This window comes from Girardinichthys multiradiatus, chromosome 3, assembly GCF_021462225.1.
Source record: "Girardinichthys multiradiatus isolate DD_20200921_A chromosome 3, DD_fGirMul_XY1, whole genome shotgun sequence".
Lineage (NCBI taxonomy): Eukaryota > Metazoa > Chordata > Actinopteri > Cyprinodontiformes > Goodeidae > Girardinichthys > Girardinichthys multiradiatus.
Genome location: NC_061796.1, coordinates 27,227,534 through 27,245,729, shown reverse-complemented (window position 1 = coordinate 27,245,729; position 18,196 = coordinate 27,227,534). Strand labels below are relative to the sequence as shown.

At 37.9% G+C, this 18,196-nt stretch overlaps 2 protein-coding genes across 4 annotated transcripts; one reads left to right on the top strand and one right to left on the bottom strand.

Annotated features, from left to right (window-relative positions):
• Positions 1-519: 519 nt before the first annotated feature.
• Positions 520-11,234, bottom strand: dbf4 (DBF4 zinc finger). 3 transcript variants are annotated; one of them, XM_047361491.1, is made up of 13 exons: positions 11,092-11,234; positions 10,478-10,599; positions 9,154-9,323; positions 7,980-8,177; positions 7,838-7,888; positions 7,680-7,749; positions 7,484-7,560; positions 7,324-7,369; positions 7,180-7,225; positions 6,975-7,100; positions 4,969-5,083; positions 1,881-1,996; positions 520-1,757 (listed from the first exon to the last, which is right to left on the bottom strand). In XM_047361491.1, the coding sequence occupies exons 2-13, from the start codon at positions 10,530-10,532 to the stop codon at positions 1,004-1,006; spliced, it is 1,824 nt and encodes a 607-aa protein (XP_047217447.1). In that variant the 5' UTR covers positions 10,533-10,599; positions 11,092-11,234; the 3' UTR covers positions 520-1,003. The 3 variants fall into 3 exon arrangements, with proteins under 3 accessions (XP_047217447.1, XP_047217446.1, XP_047217448.1); XM_047361490.1 differs by lacking the exon at positions 11,092-11,234 and adding an exon at positions 10,823-11,033; XM_047361492.1 differs by lacking the exon at positions 11,092-11,234 and adding an exon at positions 10,889-11,032.
• A 158-nt stretch (positions 11,235-11,392) lies between these two features.
• slc25a40 (solute carrier family 25 member 40) lies at positions 11,393-17,830 on the top strand. The gene is made up of 10 exons (XM_047361493.1): positions 11,393-11,587; positions 11,759-11,863; positions 14,382-14,441; positions 14,552-14,652; positions 14,772-14,839; positions 15,224-15,348; positions 15,865-16,148; positions 16,256-16,337; positions 16,947-17,027; positions 17,130-17,830. Exons 2-10 carry the CDS (start codon positions 11,764-11,766, stop codon positions 17,282-17,284), a joined length of 1,056 nt encoding a protein of 351 aa, XP_047217449.1. The 5' UTR covers positions 11,393-11,587; positions 11,759-11,763; the 3' UTR covers positions 17,285-17,830.
• The last annotated feature ends 366 nt before the right edge of the window (positions 17,831-18,196 follow it).

Below are 18,196 nucleotides of genomic sequence, written 5' to 3'. Positions count from 1 at the left end.
TGACAGTTCCCCGTCTACTTTCCCCAATAGCGCATCGTTGACTCATCCGGAAGGTCGGAAAAGAACCCAGAACTTCAATGTTTTTGTGGATTTTTCCCCTATAGACCACAAATTTACTCCTGCAGTAGTAAGATGCCCACTAGAGCAGAACAATAAGAAGAGTTGCAACATCCATGTGTGCAACATCGAGTCCACTGCTTGGATCTGATATTTGATTGGCCATTATATTTCAAACGCCATGAATAAAAGCTCTGCATTCCAACACACCCGGCCTGCTGGATGGACTTTTACTGCCCTCGATGCCCACAAGCGATGCATATTTTTACTGGCTAAGATGCTTAAGCTCACAAAGAGCAGTGGGGACATTGTTGCAAAACAACCAGAAAATGTGGGTTAATAGGAACGGATTTCATCGAACTCAGCAGTAGTATCACAATTACAAGTTACAGTGTGTCTGTGAATAATGTCCAAATGACACTTGGAAAAAAAATATATATAATTTTATGGTAAAAAAATAAATTTAGCTTTGAAAACACTTTAATTTCCAGTTCAGGTTAAAGTTACATTCATAACCAACATGTTTAATAAATTATACTAATTTACAAATTAAAACTGTAAAACATTTTCAAAATATATTTTATAGCCACATACCGACTAATATTTATTTTGTGAGGTTTTCAACCTCCAACGTGGCTGAATTGAAACGTAAAAGTTGACAAATAAGGTGAGGTTTTCTGATAAAATTGAAAAAACAATATTTTTACTCAACAAAAGTGGAAGTGGTTTTTAAGCTTTTAACCCATTCGGACATAAATTCATATTTTTAGTTCGTACAGACTCATAATTTAAAATGTTACATTGTGAAGTTTTTTATTATCTAAGCATTAAAATAAACTTGTCAGGTCTTCTTATGGATTAGCATCCTTCTCTAAACTGCGCATCATGTCTGAATGGGTTAAAGTAATTGTTCTATCTCACTGCTCCCTTTAGTTTTCAACTTCATCTAGTCTGTAAAGCCATGAAACTCCACATCCGTGTCGTCACTTGACTGGAAAACCTCCCAAAGCTTCAACATAGAGTTCTCAGGTTCTGGCTCTGTGTTTGTGTCCACTTTCCGTCTTTTGCGCTTATAAACTTTGATCTTCCGCTGAATGTTTTGCACTGTAGAGAAAATGGGCATATGAGGGGTTTCTTCTTCATTTTCAGAGAGATTATTTTCAGTTTCTGAAAATATTTTGGCCTCCTGGACAGCCTCAGGCAGAACAGCATCCTTGTTCATATCTTCAGGCCCGTGTGTCACAACACTGAAGTTGCTAGCTGATGGTTCACTTTGCAGGTTTGTACCTAGTATGTAAGAGACTGAGCTGTTTGTGTCTTTGTGAGGAATTTTGTCAACCAAACTGACCCGGTTGTCTCTGGAAGGAAATGTGGCGAGAACTTCCTCATCAGAGTGAGGGTTTTCTGACTTCAGTTGAGGACTCGTGATCTGCTCGGATTTTTGAGTGGAAAGGTTCTGCCTAATAGTCTGTTTGCAGGCAAGAAACCTGTGCTTGGACCTGCCTGAGTAAGTGTAGCAGTTCCTTCGGTCTCGCTTTGCACAAAAATGTTGTCCCGAATACGATCCTTCAGACGCAGCAACGATCCGATCTTCCTCTGCCTTAATGGTCTTGGAGTGACTAGCATCCCCTTGGATATTTGGGACAGCTTCCCCACACGGTCCAGGAGCCAACAGAACAGAGGAAACACTGCACTTGGGTCTAAAGAAAAATAACAGAAATTATGATATTAACCAACAGGAATGAATTGCTGTAAAAGATAAGACTAGCTTAAGAAATGATCAGATTCTTGTTTGTTTGGTGGTTGCAAAGGAACAGAATTACCTCGTGGCTTTAGTTTTGATGGGAAGGAAATTAAAGTGCAAAGTCGAAACCAGACGGTCCACAACCAAGTACTCATCGCTCCTGGAGAAAGCCTTGTGACGTTCACTCTGCAGATGCTGAACAAAAATGACTCTTTTAAATTATTGATAATAACAGCTGTCTGGTGAAGGCCACTGAGTGCACAGACTTTCCCTGCACAAAACAACCAAAATACAGACAGATTTCTGTTGAACCTGCTGCTAGATAAACTCCCCACTGAACCAATAATTTAATGAGTATCATCAGGGAGCATCAATGGGTTCAGCTCCATTTATTATTTGGGACAAAATGAGCACTTTTACTAATGCTTCCTTGTTTTCTTTATATTACGTTTCATATTATAATCATCCACAATTAATAAGAATATCATTGAAAGATTTCTTAATTAATAAGGTTTAGGGTGAAATCAAAATTTCACACATTTATTTTTTGATGGGTTTGGCGTACAGCGAGTACAAACTCTAAATTCAGTTCCTCAGATAATTTGAACAATACGAAAATGTCATCATGGTCAAGAATCATGGAGAAGACGGTCACAGATACATTCAACAAGGAGGGCAAGACACAGAAGGTCATCTCTTAAGAACCTGACACTTCAGAGTGCTTCATCTAGGCAAATTATTTCAAAAGCTGACTGCAAGGAAGAAAAAAGTTGTAGAAAAGGTTCACAAGCAGTAGGGAAACTACAATGTTGGACCACTTGTTTGCTGAATATTGGACCATTTGCACGTTGCTGGACGCCACTATGCCTTTCCAGCGTCATCGGCCGTTTTGTACTGCAGGATGGTTTGGTTGTTGTTTCATTTGTCTCAGGGTTACCAAAAGCTGATGACCAAAGGAATGTAATAATGATATGAATGTATTGTCCTGTATTTTCTCATTGAACAACCTAGAAAGGTATGAGTTAGTCAGTTTAGTCCTGCCGGGGATGACCTCTATCCTGACCAGTCATAGGTTTTGAGGAACACAGAGACAGTTTGTTTTGTTCTGCTTTGCCACGGATCACTGATTGCTCAGCTAAGGACATAATGGTCCCAGTAGCTTCAAAGACTGCGATTCATCTCACCCTTTGAACCTAGGGGGGAATGTTGGACCACTTGTTTGCTGAATATTGGACCATTTGCACGTTGCTGGACGCCACTATGCCTTTCCAGCGTCATCGGCCGTTTTGTACTGCAGAATTGTCTGTCCTACAAATCCCAGCGGCCACTGTGGCTGATAAGACGGGGCGTCCCAGTTCCGATGCCCCAATGAACTATATAAACGGACTATGGGACGGCCCACACTTTGCTCTTCACATTGAAGACCGGACCAGCATCTGAAGCATCTCATTCTGGAGAAGAGGTCCCACGTGGATTTCATTTATTCTCCTCATTGGCCAACAGAAAAGAAAAATTCATGAACGAGGTTTCTGGAATAAGAAGGCCAGAAATTTCATTTTGCCGATCGAAGACGTGAGTTTAACACGTAACAGAAAAAAAAAAAACCTCACAGTGGTTTCAAGGAGACGGATCGCCACCTTGTTTTGTTCCAGTCGACGGCTGACGGTCAGATCATATTTTTCCCCTTTTGCCAAGGAGGCCAGAGATTGACCGCTTTCTTGGAGTTTAACTGCGGACGCTCAGAAACTCTTCACCCTCCTTTCCTCTCTCACTCGCTGCCCCAGAAGGAAGACTTCAACAAGTAAAGTCCACCTTTTTATTTTCATTTCTTTATAGGAATAGCTTGGGCAGGGTAGAGGGTTTTAGTGCGATGTAAGAGTCTGGGGGGAAGGTTTATGACAGCCTGTATCTCACTGAGCTACACTTTCTGGCGGGCTGCGCTCCCAAAGCTTCGTTCAACCATATTCCCTTGTTCTTTTTATTTTGTTTAGTTAGATATTTTGCCCTCTTTGGTGTAGAACTTTACATGTTTGATTAGGTGAAGATTATTGAATCGGAATAGCGAGGTGGATCAGGCTGTTGATTTAATAAATATTCACGTAGATAAAGAGAAGTCGTTTGTGTTTATTTTGTGCAAGAGTGATTCATCAGTCAAAATAAAGTTAAAGTTCCCCAGGTTTTGGCAGAAACGGTTGATTTAACAGTGACAACTCTGGTAATAGTTATCAATTATTACTGAGTATTTAACGGTTGCAATTATCAAAAGGCGTTGAGCCACAATTACAACACCAGAAGACATCTCTGGTTTCGATTCATAAATGAGGATTTTTGGTTAAGAAATGAATTTTTTTCAAATTATGATTTTTAATTATAATTATTGATAAATATTAATTAATCAATAATCATAATCCCAACAACAGTCTTGAGAAGACTGTGAAGCAGAGCCCGTAAATGTTGGGGATTATCCAGGATATGGGTTACTGCTGTCTCATTCCTTGTGTTAAGCCATCCCTGAACCAGCAAAAATGTCAACTGGCTCGCAGAAAACAAGGACTGGACTTTGGCCCCGTGGTTCAGAGTCCTCATTTCAGATGAAAATTATTAACTCAATCAAGGTTCCAGAATCTAAAGGAAGAGTTACAGAATACAAGTATCTTGGGGTCTTGATGTTTCTCTCTACTGACAAGCTTTATGGAGTTACTCATTTAATTTTTTCAGAAGGACTTGAGGCCTTCCCACACTGCCAAAAGTACCAATACCCGCTTAAGTCATTATGGTTTCACTGTGACTGATTCTGCTAGCAGACTGGCCTGACCTAAACTCCCCAGAGAATCTATGGAGTATTGTCAAGATGGGACATCAGAGCCAACAATGAAAACGAGCTGTTGCTTTTATGAGAGCATCAATAAAGGCTGTGCTTGTTTCAAAACATGACTGAACACATTTATTGCGAACAAGCAAAGTAGCCCTGTTTAATAACAGGTACATTTATTTTTTGAATAGTGTCTGTGAGGCCATCACTATGTGCACTGACAAATTTATAGCCAAAAAGATTGAGGGATAGTTTATAAAAAAACATTCTCAATTTTATTGTCATCACAAAGAATGTCACAAAATATCATGATAAAATTTTGAGTCCATATGGCCCATCCCTAGTGCAATCATACCATCTTGAGTTGGTCGTATTTGACCATGCAGCACTCGCAGTAACCGCCTCGCTTCTTCTCTCGGTTCTTCTTCCGGCCGTGACCTTTCTCCTCGGCGCCTGAAGCTTTCCCTCCTCTGTAAGGAGGAAAGCAAAATGAAAACAAAATAGTTTTGAGATTTCTTACTCTTTTGTAACTTTTTGTTCTGCCCAAACTCCAGTAGAAGTTCACATTAGGACTGCATAATGTAAAAAAAAAATAAAATACATGCATAGATCCAATAATATGCTGGTTTGGAATTGTACCAGAGTCTTTGATACACCAAGAAGAAGTATTTCAAACGCTTCTAATGCTAGCAAGAAAAACTATTATGATGAAGTGGTTCGGACACGGGCCTCCGTCAATCGCCATATGGAAGTCAATAATTCTGGAAGTTCTTGTTTCGATAAAACTTGGATATTATGCCGATGGTTTTTTCTGCAAAAATGGACAAAACCATTAGTGATCAAGGGACTGTATTTAGACCTGGACTCTGGGATATTCGGTGCATAATTGTAGAGATGGGCGGATCCATGAAATTTATTTTGTCTGTTCTGTTTTCTATATTGATGTCTAGTGCTGTGACCTTGTGACCCTCTATGTAGTTCATTCGAATTAAATTTGTTGGAAAAAAACCAGCATGCACTTTGCAATATTAAGCATTGCAATGACGACATCAGTTGCAATCAATCCAAATTTTCCTCACTTCTTCATCTCATCGGACAATATAATCCTTGCAATGGCTCTCTGAACATTTAGCCTCTTTAGCGTCTGTGTGAAGCATGACCATCTACTGCAGCCAGACATAATGCGAAGACAGAATGTATTATTGGCATAAAAGGGGTCAATTCATGACCCCTGGAAAGTAGCAGCCAACAAACACTCAAAGCTGTCCTTTCTGGTCTTAATATTACACACCATAATATTACAATGACAATATGGTATTAGCAGTCACCTGTGTAGCCGTGTTTTCAGTGTTGCCAATTAAAATAAAAAAATAAAAAATCACAAGCTATTTTAGTGTGCAAATCTGTATATGTCATGCACATAATTCATTGAACTTCATCTTCTCCAAAAATCCAAATGTTATCCATCCTTTACATACGTAGTGAAAGAGCAGAGGAGGTGTGAATGCATCAGCTTCTGCAGCTTCCTGCGAGTGTATGCGCTCAGTAGCAAGCCTCCGAACAAAACCACAGAGCTGTTCTTGAAACAAGTCAGTAAAGATTACAACATTCAAACCTACGCAGCTAGTTTATGATGCAGGAGAACAACTTTTTTTAGTATTTTATAAACAGCATGGAGGTTTTAAACACACTAAAAATTGTAAGGCACCATATTATTAATATGTTATTTCTAAACAGAGAGGAAGGAAATGCCTACCAGAGGTGATCTCATACAGGAATAAGGTAAAATTCTTAAGACTAATCTGTTTTAAACAAACATGTTTAAAACATACTTTTTTGTTTTATAAATTATATCAAGCATAAGACATCCTGTGTGGGTCAGTAATGGAGTTAATGCAATAGCGGAAAAAAAGTAAAAAACAAAAAAATAGCGAGAGACAAAAAACGACCAAAAAAACCAAACATTTTCATTGGAACAATATTAATATGATCTCAATGCTGCAGAGAAACACAGTAAAGCTACTGGATCCGCGCTACTTAAAATAACATCATTTTGGAAATTGACGCCTGTTTAAAAAAGTTATTTTTGTTTCTAAACAGGTAGTCACTGAAGCTAAAGGTCAGCAGACATAAAAATGGCCTCAAAGATTCACAAAATGTTTCCAAAAATATTATTTTAAAAGGACCGTTCTCCTCAGCCGAGCAGGCCTTCTGGCTGGCAGTCAGATTGTCAGCATATATTTGTGTTTCATTGTACAGCCTTACTTTACATTATATGTAGTGCTTGTTAAAGGTAAAAGCAAGGCAGGTACTACAGCTCACACGCTAAAAGTAACGCCATAATGAAGCACAAAAGAATACCCGTGTCCCAGCTGTTTGATTCCAGAAGGATCTTTCTCCTCGACACAGAAGGGACTGTAGGGAGCCACTGTCGTCAGGTTGAATGCAGGCAGGTTTGGCATCGTGAGGTGGATTGGACAGTAGTGTCTAATAAGAGAGATACTGATTATGTGTCAACACTTTTTAATTGTTGTTGCATGTTATGCTCCTTTGAGAGTTGTTATACCTGCTCGAGTCCTCAACCTTGATAAAAGTTTTGGGGATCCTGCCCGCTGAAAATGATATCACAAGTCTGAGCATACAAGTAACAATGGGTCTCTAACATTTGCATCAAAGATGAAAATCTCTTAAATATACAGAAGATATTTACCTTTCCATTTCTGACAACCCAGCTTTGCTGAAGATTCATTTTTTGCCTATAAAAAGGTAAAATAGAAATGAAAAAGGAATTCATTTGAAGTTAAAGCCTTTAGAATAGGTAGAAAATATATACAGTCTCCCGTTTTTTGTCCATACATTTTAAAACTCACCTGTGATTTCACAGGCGCAGCTGCTAAAATCTGGTTCCTGAAAATCTTCTTTTTCTTCTGAATATAAGGCAAAACATCTGCAAGTGACATAAAAACAGTCACGACAAACTAGAAACAATCATAAAACAAAAGCATTTTAAAAAATCGCATGCTATTGATTCTTAACTTTTGAACAGCACAAACTGAAACAACCAACCATGTAAATAGAGGATTTTGGCACCCCACTCCAGTGCATTTGAGAGGATTCTGTCCATTTGTACCCTCCCCTAAATTAACAAACAAAAAAAACATCAGCACAAAATAAAGGAAGACAGCTAAATGATGGTAAATATCATCAACGGCGCTGTAACAAACCTGCCCTGTCACTACTCTTTCCACCAGAGACTTCCCTCGGCTCTTGACCAACTGTGATACAATATAATAAGAAAACATATCCAAAAATATTATACCTCTACAACAACGTGCAACGGATGATAAAACACCAAATCAGACTCACTGTATCCACTTGACCCTGAGACCTGCTTTTGACATTATCCACATGGTTGGAAGGACGGTGTGGGTTTGGGTGTGGAGAAGTCTGTCCAGAGTCGGGACTGGGGACAGGAGAGTCCTGTCTGAGGCAGTGCACATGCTTTGCCTCCCGCTTGTTGGATACCAGATACTTGATTTGCTTACTGAAGAACTTCTCAACAGTCTGAATTCACAGGATAGAGAAAGGTGCTTTTAGACAAAGTTTATGAACCTCTGTGAGGACACGACAATACTGAAACTGAAATGTGTTGAAACAGCTAAAGGCAGACCAAGGTGATCAGTTTTAAAATCTTTCTGCTGCCACATAATTCATGATTCATACAGGGAAAAGCTGCATTCTCAGAGTCTATATGTCAAAACTCAACACAAATGTCTACATTTGGTAAAAGACTTCAGATTTAACCTCTGTATAAATATCCAGCAGACATTTGAGAAGTCCAGCACGTTTCATCAGGATGGTCGATATGTATTTATTTTATACAGTACATAGCAATGCGGTTGCACAACTTAATGTAATTAATGGTGTGAAGTTGCTTAGTTATTAAAACCATTTTCCCCCATCCATTGTATTTATTCCCTAAAAACGCATGTGTAAACACAAATATATTGTTAAATACAATATTTCTTTATGTTTACTAGAACCAAAAAACATCAAGAAATTTCACAGGAGCTGATTCCAGAAGCATTAAAAAGATATGGTTTATGTTCTAATAAATTTACCAAAGCTCGCCGTCACTGGCGTGCACAGCAACACAGCTCAACAGTTTGCTCAGCTGTTTCTATAAAGTCTGGTTTCGTTCCTCTGGTTTTTTTCTGAGCAACAGATCCAAAAGAACTGTTGGAGGATTGAGCAGGTGCTCTGTAACTTCATCCTCAACCACAGTGGCTGATGCTGCTCATTACATGACTTATAATTCTTTAAATGACCTTATTCATACATCATAACCTTTACATCCAATGTAGTGGGATGGTAATGTCCCGATTAAGTAGTGTAGGAACAATAATTCAAATCTAAATGAATGCATATTCAAGGCTTTGATCTAAGAAGTCAGTATGTTTAATGAAAAAACATTCAGAGAATAGTTGCTGCGGACAGACAGAAAAAAGGGCAAGGGGTCCTTAAGTGTGTTTTGTCTTACCCCACCCAGTAGTTTGATGTCCTTCTCCAACGTCTCAGCTGTTCTGTTGGACTGTAGATCCAGGTAAAACACTTTTCCAGCAAATGGCTTGACTTGTGCTGAAGATGACACACTGGAGGTTTGCTTTGCTTTGCTCACTGATGCCTTCTCGCTCACGTTTATACCCGTTCCTGAATTATGAAAGTTACAAACTGTTAATAGGTTGAGTGGTGATGACCATTTTTAAAAATACAAGAATCACTTACCCTTAATAATATTTGAAGCACAGAGAGCTATTTAATGGAGTCATTTGGTCAATTCAAGCTCCAAAAAAACCCCCAAAAAAGTTTAACTATAAAATCCTGAATCTAAAATGTCAACAATACGCTAACTTAACATGAGGAAATAAATTAATATGACCAAATACAATAGTCATGAATTGTGTTCATTCTGAACCTCATTGCAGGCTGTGCTGAGTTGATAGCATGACTAACCAGCTGTTATCAGCCCCAAATGTTACTCGAGCAGCAAAAAGGTAAAACTTTCTGCACTATAAGCAGCTGAAACCTGCTAATTTTAGCAGGTAATTAATATTTTTTTTTTCAAAATGTGTGAGAAAATCAAAACAGCAGAAATAAATATTTAAATACATGTACAATGTTATTATACCTGTAATATGGATTCCCTTTTAGTAGGAGGAACGCTGCTCGTCTATTTGAATGAAAGAAACTAGATTGTTGTTGTACTAGAAAACCAGAGTATAGATTTCTGTATTTATTAGTCTCAATATAATGAAATTCTAGCGTTAAAAAACGTCACAGAAAACATTTGTATTTCTTAGACTCTGTAATCACTTTATACAATTCTAGTAAAAAGAAAGTACAACCCTTCAAACTCAAGGGATTTATATTTTTGTACACATCTCACATTTTTCCTAACCTTTCCATTTAGCCGTGTTAGGTTGAGATTAGAGTTTATTAATTTTAGTACTTGGTACAGACTGGATTGACAGTTTAAACCCTAAAATTGACAGCGTTTACTTTCTTTTTTTTTTTTTTACTATAACTGCAAACGTTAGCAGCCAATAATAATAATAATACGAGCAAAGTCTTAAGAAAAAGGTTATGAAAAGGAGTATTAATTCATTTATAATATTTCTTGGTTGAACATCTAAATGTGTATTTATCATTTTCTCTTTTAAATGAACTAAAAGTAACAATGTCAGAGCATAAAGGGTGCATTAAATATGTAAATGTTTAACTGTGTATATTTTTGTATACAAAGTAAGGCCTGTACAATAAAAAGAAATAACTAACGTATGGCTAAAAACAATAAACATCTGTACCTTGAAAGTTGGGTCCAGGGTTCTGATGATGATTCTGGCTGCGGTTCGGTTTCATTTTTTTCTCATAGACCGAGAACAAGAGAAATCCACTTCTAATTTTTACCCCATACGGTCCTCGTCAGCTAAGTGTGTATAAACAACTTGAGAGTTATCCACAAACAGAACCAGAGAAGCAAACAAACAAAACAAATGTGTACCAAATGTAACTTTACCACTTAAAGCTACATTTAGTACTTAAAACACATCTAGTTGTGTTTCTCGAAAACTACGTCTAAACTTGTTGGAGAATGCAGACGCTGTCTACACGGTCATTATTCATTAAAAACCCTTAAAAGCTAAACTTACGTAACCTCCAGTTTTTGATACACAAAAAATATCTGAGTATTACAACGTCAAAATAATAAGTTGTACACTTTCATCTCGGCGTTTCTTCCAACGGCCAGTTCCCGCTTTTAAATCCGGTGTGTCGAGTCCAGGTTGCTAGGTTTGATATTGTCCAGTCACAAAATGTTTCTCTTTTATCACATTAAGACAACACAAAGAAAATAAAAAAACTCAAATTGAGTGATCCACCATTCTAAATACAATGTAATTATCTGAAATAAGTCGTTTACCGGAATATTTATTAAACTTCATCCAAGACTTTAAACTTCCTGAGTTGTCATTTCACCGAAACGCTTCAAATCTGGCAACCTGAAGTTTAAGTAAACTCACTCCTTATGATTGAATGTGATGTTTCATCGCTGTACATTACATAGATTAAAGTATTGAAATTTCTATAAATCTGAAATAAAAGTATTATTCAATTTTTAAGTAGGATTAGACATGTCATTTATTTCATTTTTATATCCTTGATAAATAAGAAACATGTAGAATGTGCTGAACTGGAACCCTTCGTACTGTCATCTTGTAACGTTTGCCATGATGTAAACAGACATGCCCAGTTTAAGTTAAGACCCCTTGATCATACACACGTGTTTCAGCTGTGCTTCCCTATTAGAGCCATTAGGACAGGAGTTACTCTTCTGTTATTTGGAAAGTAAAACCTCGAGGGGGGTCATGATGATCGGTTTCACGGAATACGTCTTTGGTTCTCTTGTATTTTAACAGGTAGGTGGTTTATTGAGCTAACAGGCTAACCGCGGTTAGCCACAGACCTCTTGATGTAACGTCTGGGATAAGTGTTTTAATAACATTTACGGGAATTACGGCAAGCCACGGCGGACATGTTAACTATTATGCAGAAATACGCATGCAGTAAAATTGTATCTCTCTTTTAAGACAAAATGAGTCATCGAAGTCCTGCTTCTCCTGCCATCAATGGCATCACTCCGATCCAGCAGATGATTTCTTCCTGCTCCGGAGCCCTGCTTACATCGCTGCTCGGTGAGAAATCATTACATTAAACTCAAAAGCCGGTTGTTCTTTAAACCACAGTCAGCCAATTATTTACATCAGTTTTGGTGTCTTACAAGAATCCATTAAATACAATCTGGAGTTACTCATCATTTTACAGATCAATTCAGTAAATTAGAATGTTGTTAAAAAAAAGTTGATTTGTTTCAGTAACTTGGCTCACTAAATGAATATATATAGATTAACTGCACGCAAACTGATGTTTTCCAGCCTTTACTTCTGTTTATCATGAGAACTGTTTTGCTTACAGCTAATGAAAACACAACATTTAAGATTAAAATGTGACATGAAACCAATAGACAACTTTTTTGAAACAGAAATGAGATCTTTTTGAAAAGTATATTTCATACCTACTTAAAGATTATTTTCAAAAAATATTATTAATCTGACAAACAATCCCCATTGGAACACATTCTAATTTACTGAATATGACTGTATTTACAGGTGTGTCTCAACAAATTAGAATATGACCGAAACGTTAATTAATGTTAGTATTTCATAAAATGCAACTTAGGTATTACACAAGGTATTCATTTCAAGCTTTTATTCCTTTCAATTTGGATGATTCATGATTCATTTTAATGCAGCCAATTAAACATTTTAAATATTACACAAGACCAATAAATATAGTGATTTGAAGGTCATTGACACCCTCCTTGATAAAACATGCTGGTCACCTCCATGCCACGCTGCATGGATGCAATAATTCATGCAAAAGGAGCCCTCCAATTATTGAGTGCATAAACTGTAAAGTACAAAGACATATTTTCAGTAAGCCAACATTTCTGTATTATAAATCCTTTATTTTTCAATTCAATTCAGTTTATTTATATAGTGCCAATTCACAACACATGTTGTCTCAAGGCACTTCACAAAAGTCAGGTACAAACATTCCAATTAATCCTAACAATTGAACAGTGCAGTCAAAGTTAGCTTTTTATTCAAATTGGATAAAATGTTTTTCTGTCTAAGGAAACCCAGCAGATTGCATCCAGTCAGTGACTTGCAGCATTCCCTCCTCCTGGATGAGCATGTAGAGACAGTGGACAGTCACTGGCGTTGACTTTGCAGCAATCCCTCATACTGAGCATGCATGTAGCGACAGTGGAGAGGAAAAACTCCCTTTTAACAGGAAGAAACCTCCAGCAGAACCAGGCTCAGTGTGAGCGGCCATCTGCCACGACCGACTGGGGGTTTGAGAGAACAGAGCAGAGACACAAAGAGAACAAAGAAGCACTGATCCAGGAGTACTTTCTATGGGAAGGAAAAGTTAATGTTAATGGATGTAGCTCCTTTAGTCGTTTCACCTAGAAAGAAAGAACAGATAAACTCTGGGACAGTTTTCAAGGTTAGAGTCTGAAAGAAAGCACATACAGTTAGTCACAGTAGAAGCTCGTAATATTGGTATATTTTGCTCATTTTATTTAAGTCTCCTTATTTGGAGAATGGGAACGGCGAGAGTGAGGAAGCTCGTCGCTATGGAACTGTCAACAAATGCTCTTGATTTTTTTTGTTTGGTTGGAATAAAACAGCTAATTGAGCTGTAATGGTCAGTCAGGCCAAGCTTGTTACTATAGAATTATATTTGTATCACTAAATTCTGCCATGACATTTTTTCTGGAAACCAGACTTTAGTCAGGCTAGAAAATGCTAACATATGAACTCAGTTGATTGATCAGGCCTTAGTATCAGTAGTGACACGATGATTCAGTAAAGAGCCGTTGGCTAAAAACGTAATTAGATAATCAGCAGAAGGGAGATTAATCTCTTGGATCAGTCCTTTTTCCTTCTTAAATACATGACTATTAAATGCTGTTCATCTGCTGTAGATGATTGTTTGGGTCTCACTATTTGCTTTCTTCTGTTGACTTTCTTTTGTTATTTTACAAACACGCTCTGCAATATGGCATCAATGACAAGAACTCAGACTGGATCTAATTTCTGTACCTCGCCAAGTCCTAAAATTAGAGCCAAGTTAAAAAAAACTTTAATCTCTAAACTCACCTTAATAATCAAATTAAAGCTGGCAAACATCTAAAACTTGTGCTTTTGTGGAGGAGCTCACAGCTACCGATGATTAGTTAATTAGTGTGATCATATAAGCAGCACCTGGCTGCTGCTTATCCTCTTAAATCCTCTGGAAGCTTTAAGGCTGGGCTTAGTTTTCCACAATGTTGCTGCATTTTAGCTCGACATTTATGAAATATACCTTGACATAATGGCATATGCCAAGTATTACTGTCCATCTCAGGTTTTATTGATGAGAACTCTGCATAATTTTTAACAATATAGTCAGTGATAAAAAAAAACCTGACGGTATTTAAAAGAAATCCGGTTCCAAAACATTTTACTTAGAGCAAATTTTTATTGTAAACAAATTATTTTACACACATTTTTATGGAAACAAATCTGAGCCAGGCGCACCTTTTGGTGGGGAACTTTATAACGTTTACTGAGGTTCATCCTAAGCTGCCTTTTTGTTTTTCAGTCACACCTTTGGATGTGGTAAAAATCAGACTGCAAGCGCAGAAAAATTGCATATTCAAAGGTAAAATTTATGCAGTTATTATTATGTCATCTTACATTACGTAAGACCGTATAATAAACAACTTTTTACCATAGTTTTTAAAATTTTAAATGTATAATATAATTTTACAGGCAAGTACTTTGTCTATTCCAATGGACTCATGGACCACATATGCGTGTGTGAAAATGGCAAGGGCTGGTACAAAGCTGCCGGTCAATTCAAAGGCACACTCGTAAGGTTACACACACACACTGGTTACATTAAATACTGTAGAAGTGTTTAGAGTTCCATATTAGCTCTAAGTTGAGGTATATAGTCCTGTTCTGATTTAAATCCTCTCACTCTCTGCAGGACGCCTTCTATAAGATAGTGTGCTGTGAGGGAATCACAGCCTTATGGAGCGGTCTGCCTCCAACACTGTGAGTATGACGTCTGTTTTGTTGTTTTATATTCTGCTACAGTTGGCACTACTCACAATAATTGTTCATTCGTTCCGTCCTTCCTTCGTGTCTCTGGAATTTGCAGGATCCATATTAAAATAGTCGGAACCCTGAATACCTGTAATTGAGCAATGCTGGTTTATCAGTATTCATTTATTTTATGTTTGATGCACTAATTTGGCTGTTTAACTTTAAAATGTTATTAATCAGTGCAATCATTATCAGCATTTGTAAATAGGGCCTTACTTTAAAATTGCGTTCATAATGAGTGTTATACATGAGGTCTCTTGTGGTTTAACCTTTGCCTTATTGGAATAATTTTAATGGTGGATTTTAAGTACCCATGTTTTGTTCTGGTTCCAGTGTGATGGCGGTCCCGGCCACAGTGATCTATTTCACGTGCTACGATCAGCTGCATGCAGAGCTGAGGGTGAGGATGGGAGAGCGGGCCCAGGAGGCTCCGCTGTTAGCGGGAGCCATCGCTAGAGGTGAGCTGACCTCCGGCCCATCAGACATTTGTCTGCTGTGATTTTGAAGCTTATGTAGCAAAATTGCTCCAGCCAAAAGCATATTTCTTTTCTTTTTTCTTTTTTTTTTTACCTTAGACGTCCGGAAGTGATGGTTTCTGCTAAATTAATCTGTGACATTATTAATGATTAGAAATTAATTTCCTGAATAGTGTCTGAGGGCAGGCTCCTGCACAGTTTAGTCATTTGACACCAGCTTGATGAATCTGATCCCACACTGATTTCATTATGAGAAAGTGAGAGGTTTCTCTGTCCTGATCCACTGTCCCTTATTCTCAATTTAATAAATGCCTGTAGGTGATTATGGTGAGCAGAGCTAAATAATTATTTGTGATTCAATCATGTCTCTTTTTAATTAAAATGTGCCCTGAAACAGATTTTCTTTCTGATACCATTGTTACTCTGGGTCTTTCCAGCAAACAGTACAGAAGATGTACATTAAGCTTTAATTTCAGTATTGGCTCCTCTTTGTTTCAGTGGGTTCAGCAACCGTAATTAGCCCCCTTGAGCTGATCCGCACCAAGCTGCAGTCCCAGAAGCAGTCGTACAGGGAGCTGACCAACTGCATCCGCTCGGCAGTGCAGACAGAAGGCTGGTGGTCCCTGTGGAGGGGTTTAGGGCCCACCCTGCTCCGAGACGTGCCCTTCTCAGCCATGTACTGGTACAACTACGAGTGGGCCAAAACTTGGCTGTGCCAGTGGCGTAACACCACAGAGCCCACGTTCACCATCACCTTCATATCTGGAGCCGGGTCGGGTTCTGTGAGTATCTCCGACCCTCCTTCCAGATCCACCATCTAGATGCACGCTGGATTTGATATAATGATGTTATATTTCATTTATTTGTTTATTCTTGTTATGTTTTTTAGATCGCAGCCATTGTCACATTACCATTTGATGTGGTCAAAACAAGACGGCAGGTGGAGCTCGGGGCGCTGCAAGCAAAGAATTGTAATTACGACATAATTTATTGATTAATTACATAACATGTGTAAACATTGCTAATGTCTTTAGTTTCACAGTTATCAGAGATTAGGATAAAGATGTGGGAGAGTTTCACGCCTGTCATGTGAGTGGCACATGACAGGCATACTTAGACACATAGAGGCCAGGTCATTGACATGTGACAGTCATTAGGGTCACAAGTCAAAGCCTTAATAGGTTGGGATGAAACTGTGGCTCTCTCATTGAGTGATTGCTGTCGTATCCAGCCTTCATTAATGTTGTTTTGTTGCTTTAATGTCCAAGCATGAGAGAATAAACAATACCTAAAAAAGTCATAATAAATTAAAGTGTGTTGTTTAAAAACCACCTATGTTTGAGGAAGGAGGAGGAATCTGGGTTTTCAGGTAAAAGAATCAAGCAAAGAAGACACTGGGTCGTGTTTATGAAAAAGCACATTGATTTGAAGTTGACGAAGTTTAAAACATCTGTAAAAGTCCAAAATTAATGTGATATTCATGCCCAAGATGAGCGTATATAAACCTCTCACTAGTACCGAAGCTTGAAACCAGTGAAGGTTTGTTTGTCTGAAGCTGATTGTTTCCTCTGTTTTCTCAGCATCAGATCAGGTTTCTTCATCTACTTTCAGCATCATGAGGAGGATTGTGGCACAAGATGGCTTTCGTGGGGTTTTTGCAGGTGTGTATTTGTGTGATATTCATCTATCTTCGGTCTATCTTTCTAAATAAGCAATATAATATATATATATACATATATATATCTGTGTTTTCTCTGTGTCAGGTTTCCTCCCCAGGCTGATCAAAGTGGCTCCAGCCTGTGCCATCATGATCAGCTCGTATGAGTTTGGAAAGGCCTTTTTCCGCAAACGCAACCAGGAGCGGATACCTCAGCAACTGCAATCCACAAGCACGTGTCTGGTCTCCGCCATGAAATAACCGTCACCAGTCACTGCTAGATCACACATAAGGAAAACGTATAATTTTGCCAATTCCTGAAGCAGAAAATAGGGGTTAAACAAACTTATCCAAGTCTTTCCAGATTGAGATAAATGTATATTAAATGCCTTATAGTATTTATAATTTATATTGTCATCGAAGCTATAAGAAATAAAAAATTTTCATGTAAAACAAAAAGAAAAAGGCCAGATTACATGTTAAATGCAACTAACAGCCAGCAGATGGCAGATATTCTTTAGATACGTGGCTTTTCCCTGGAATCATGTGCACCTTGCCTGAAGATCATTTTATCCTGCTGCTTGTCACCTAAGAGCCATGCTGGACAAACAGGAACGATCGGTAGCAGTTCGCCAGAAGAACTTTATGATGTTCTCTGATGTTCTGATTTTATTTTCATTGGTCTTACAATGCTTCCCACTCCATCTGTTTCTGTTTCAACACACATGTTTGAAATTCTCAATGTGAAAGCAGGTGAACTTTATTTAAAATAAAAATGCAAATAAGTCCAATAAAATATCAAGTTATTGTCTGTGCAAATGTCTGCTGGAATAATCTGAAGGCAAGTACTGTATTTTAGTGCAGAGGTAAACAACTAGTGACCATGAATCCAAATGACTTTATACCGATGTCCTAATGCGGGTGTTTGAGTATTATTATTGATATTTTTGGATGTAATTCATTGCAAACATCTAAAAACAGACCACATAACATTACCAGTGGATAAACATCAAAGTAGAATACTACATCTTAGTATTTAAGGAGAACCCAGAAGTGCAGAGTGATTACCTGAGAACAAAATCGTGATCATGCAAAAATGCACAACGCAGACGCTTGTGGAAAAAGAAAGTCAAACATTCACATCTTAAATGGTAAGATGTAAATGGTGCTTTA

Coding starts and splice junctions, on each gene's coding strand:
- slc25a40 (XM_047361493.1), top strand. CDS start 11,764: ATGAGTCATCGAAGTCCTGCTTCTCCTGCCATCAATGGCATCACTCCG. Junction 14,442..14,551: donor GAAAAATTGCATATTCAAAG/GTAAAATTTATG, acceptor ATAATTTTACAG/GCAAGTACTTTGTCTATTCC. Junction 14,840..15,223: donor AGCGGTCTGCCTCCAACACT/GTGAGTATGACG, acceptor TTCTGGTTCCAG/TGTGATGGCGGTCCCGGCCA.
- dbf4 (XM_047361491.1), bottom strand. CDS start 10,532: ATGAAACCGAACCGCAGCCAGAATCATCATCAGAACCCTGGACCCAAC. Junction 8,178..9,153: donor ACATCAAACTACTGGGTGGG/GTAAGACAAAAC, acceptor CTGTGAATTCAG/ACTGTTGAGAAGTTCTTCAG. Junction 7,370..7,483: donor CTGCGCCTGTGAAATCACAG/GTGAGTTTTAAA, acceptor ACCTTTTTATAG/GCAAAAAATGAATCTTCAGC.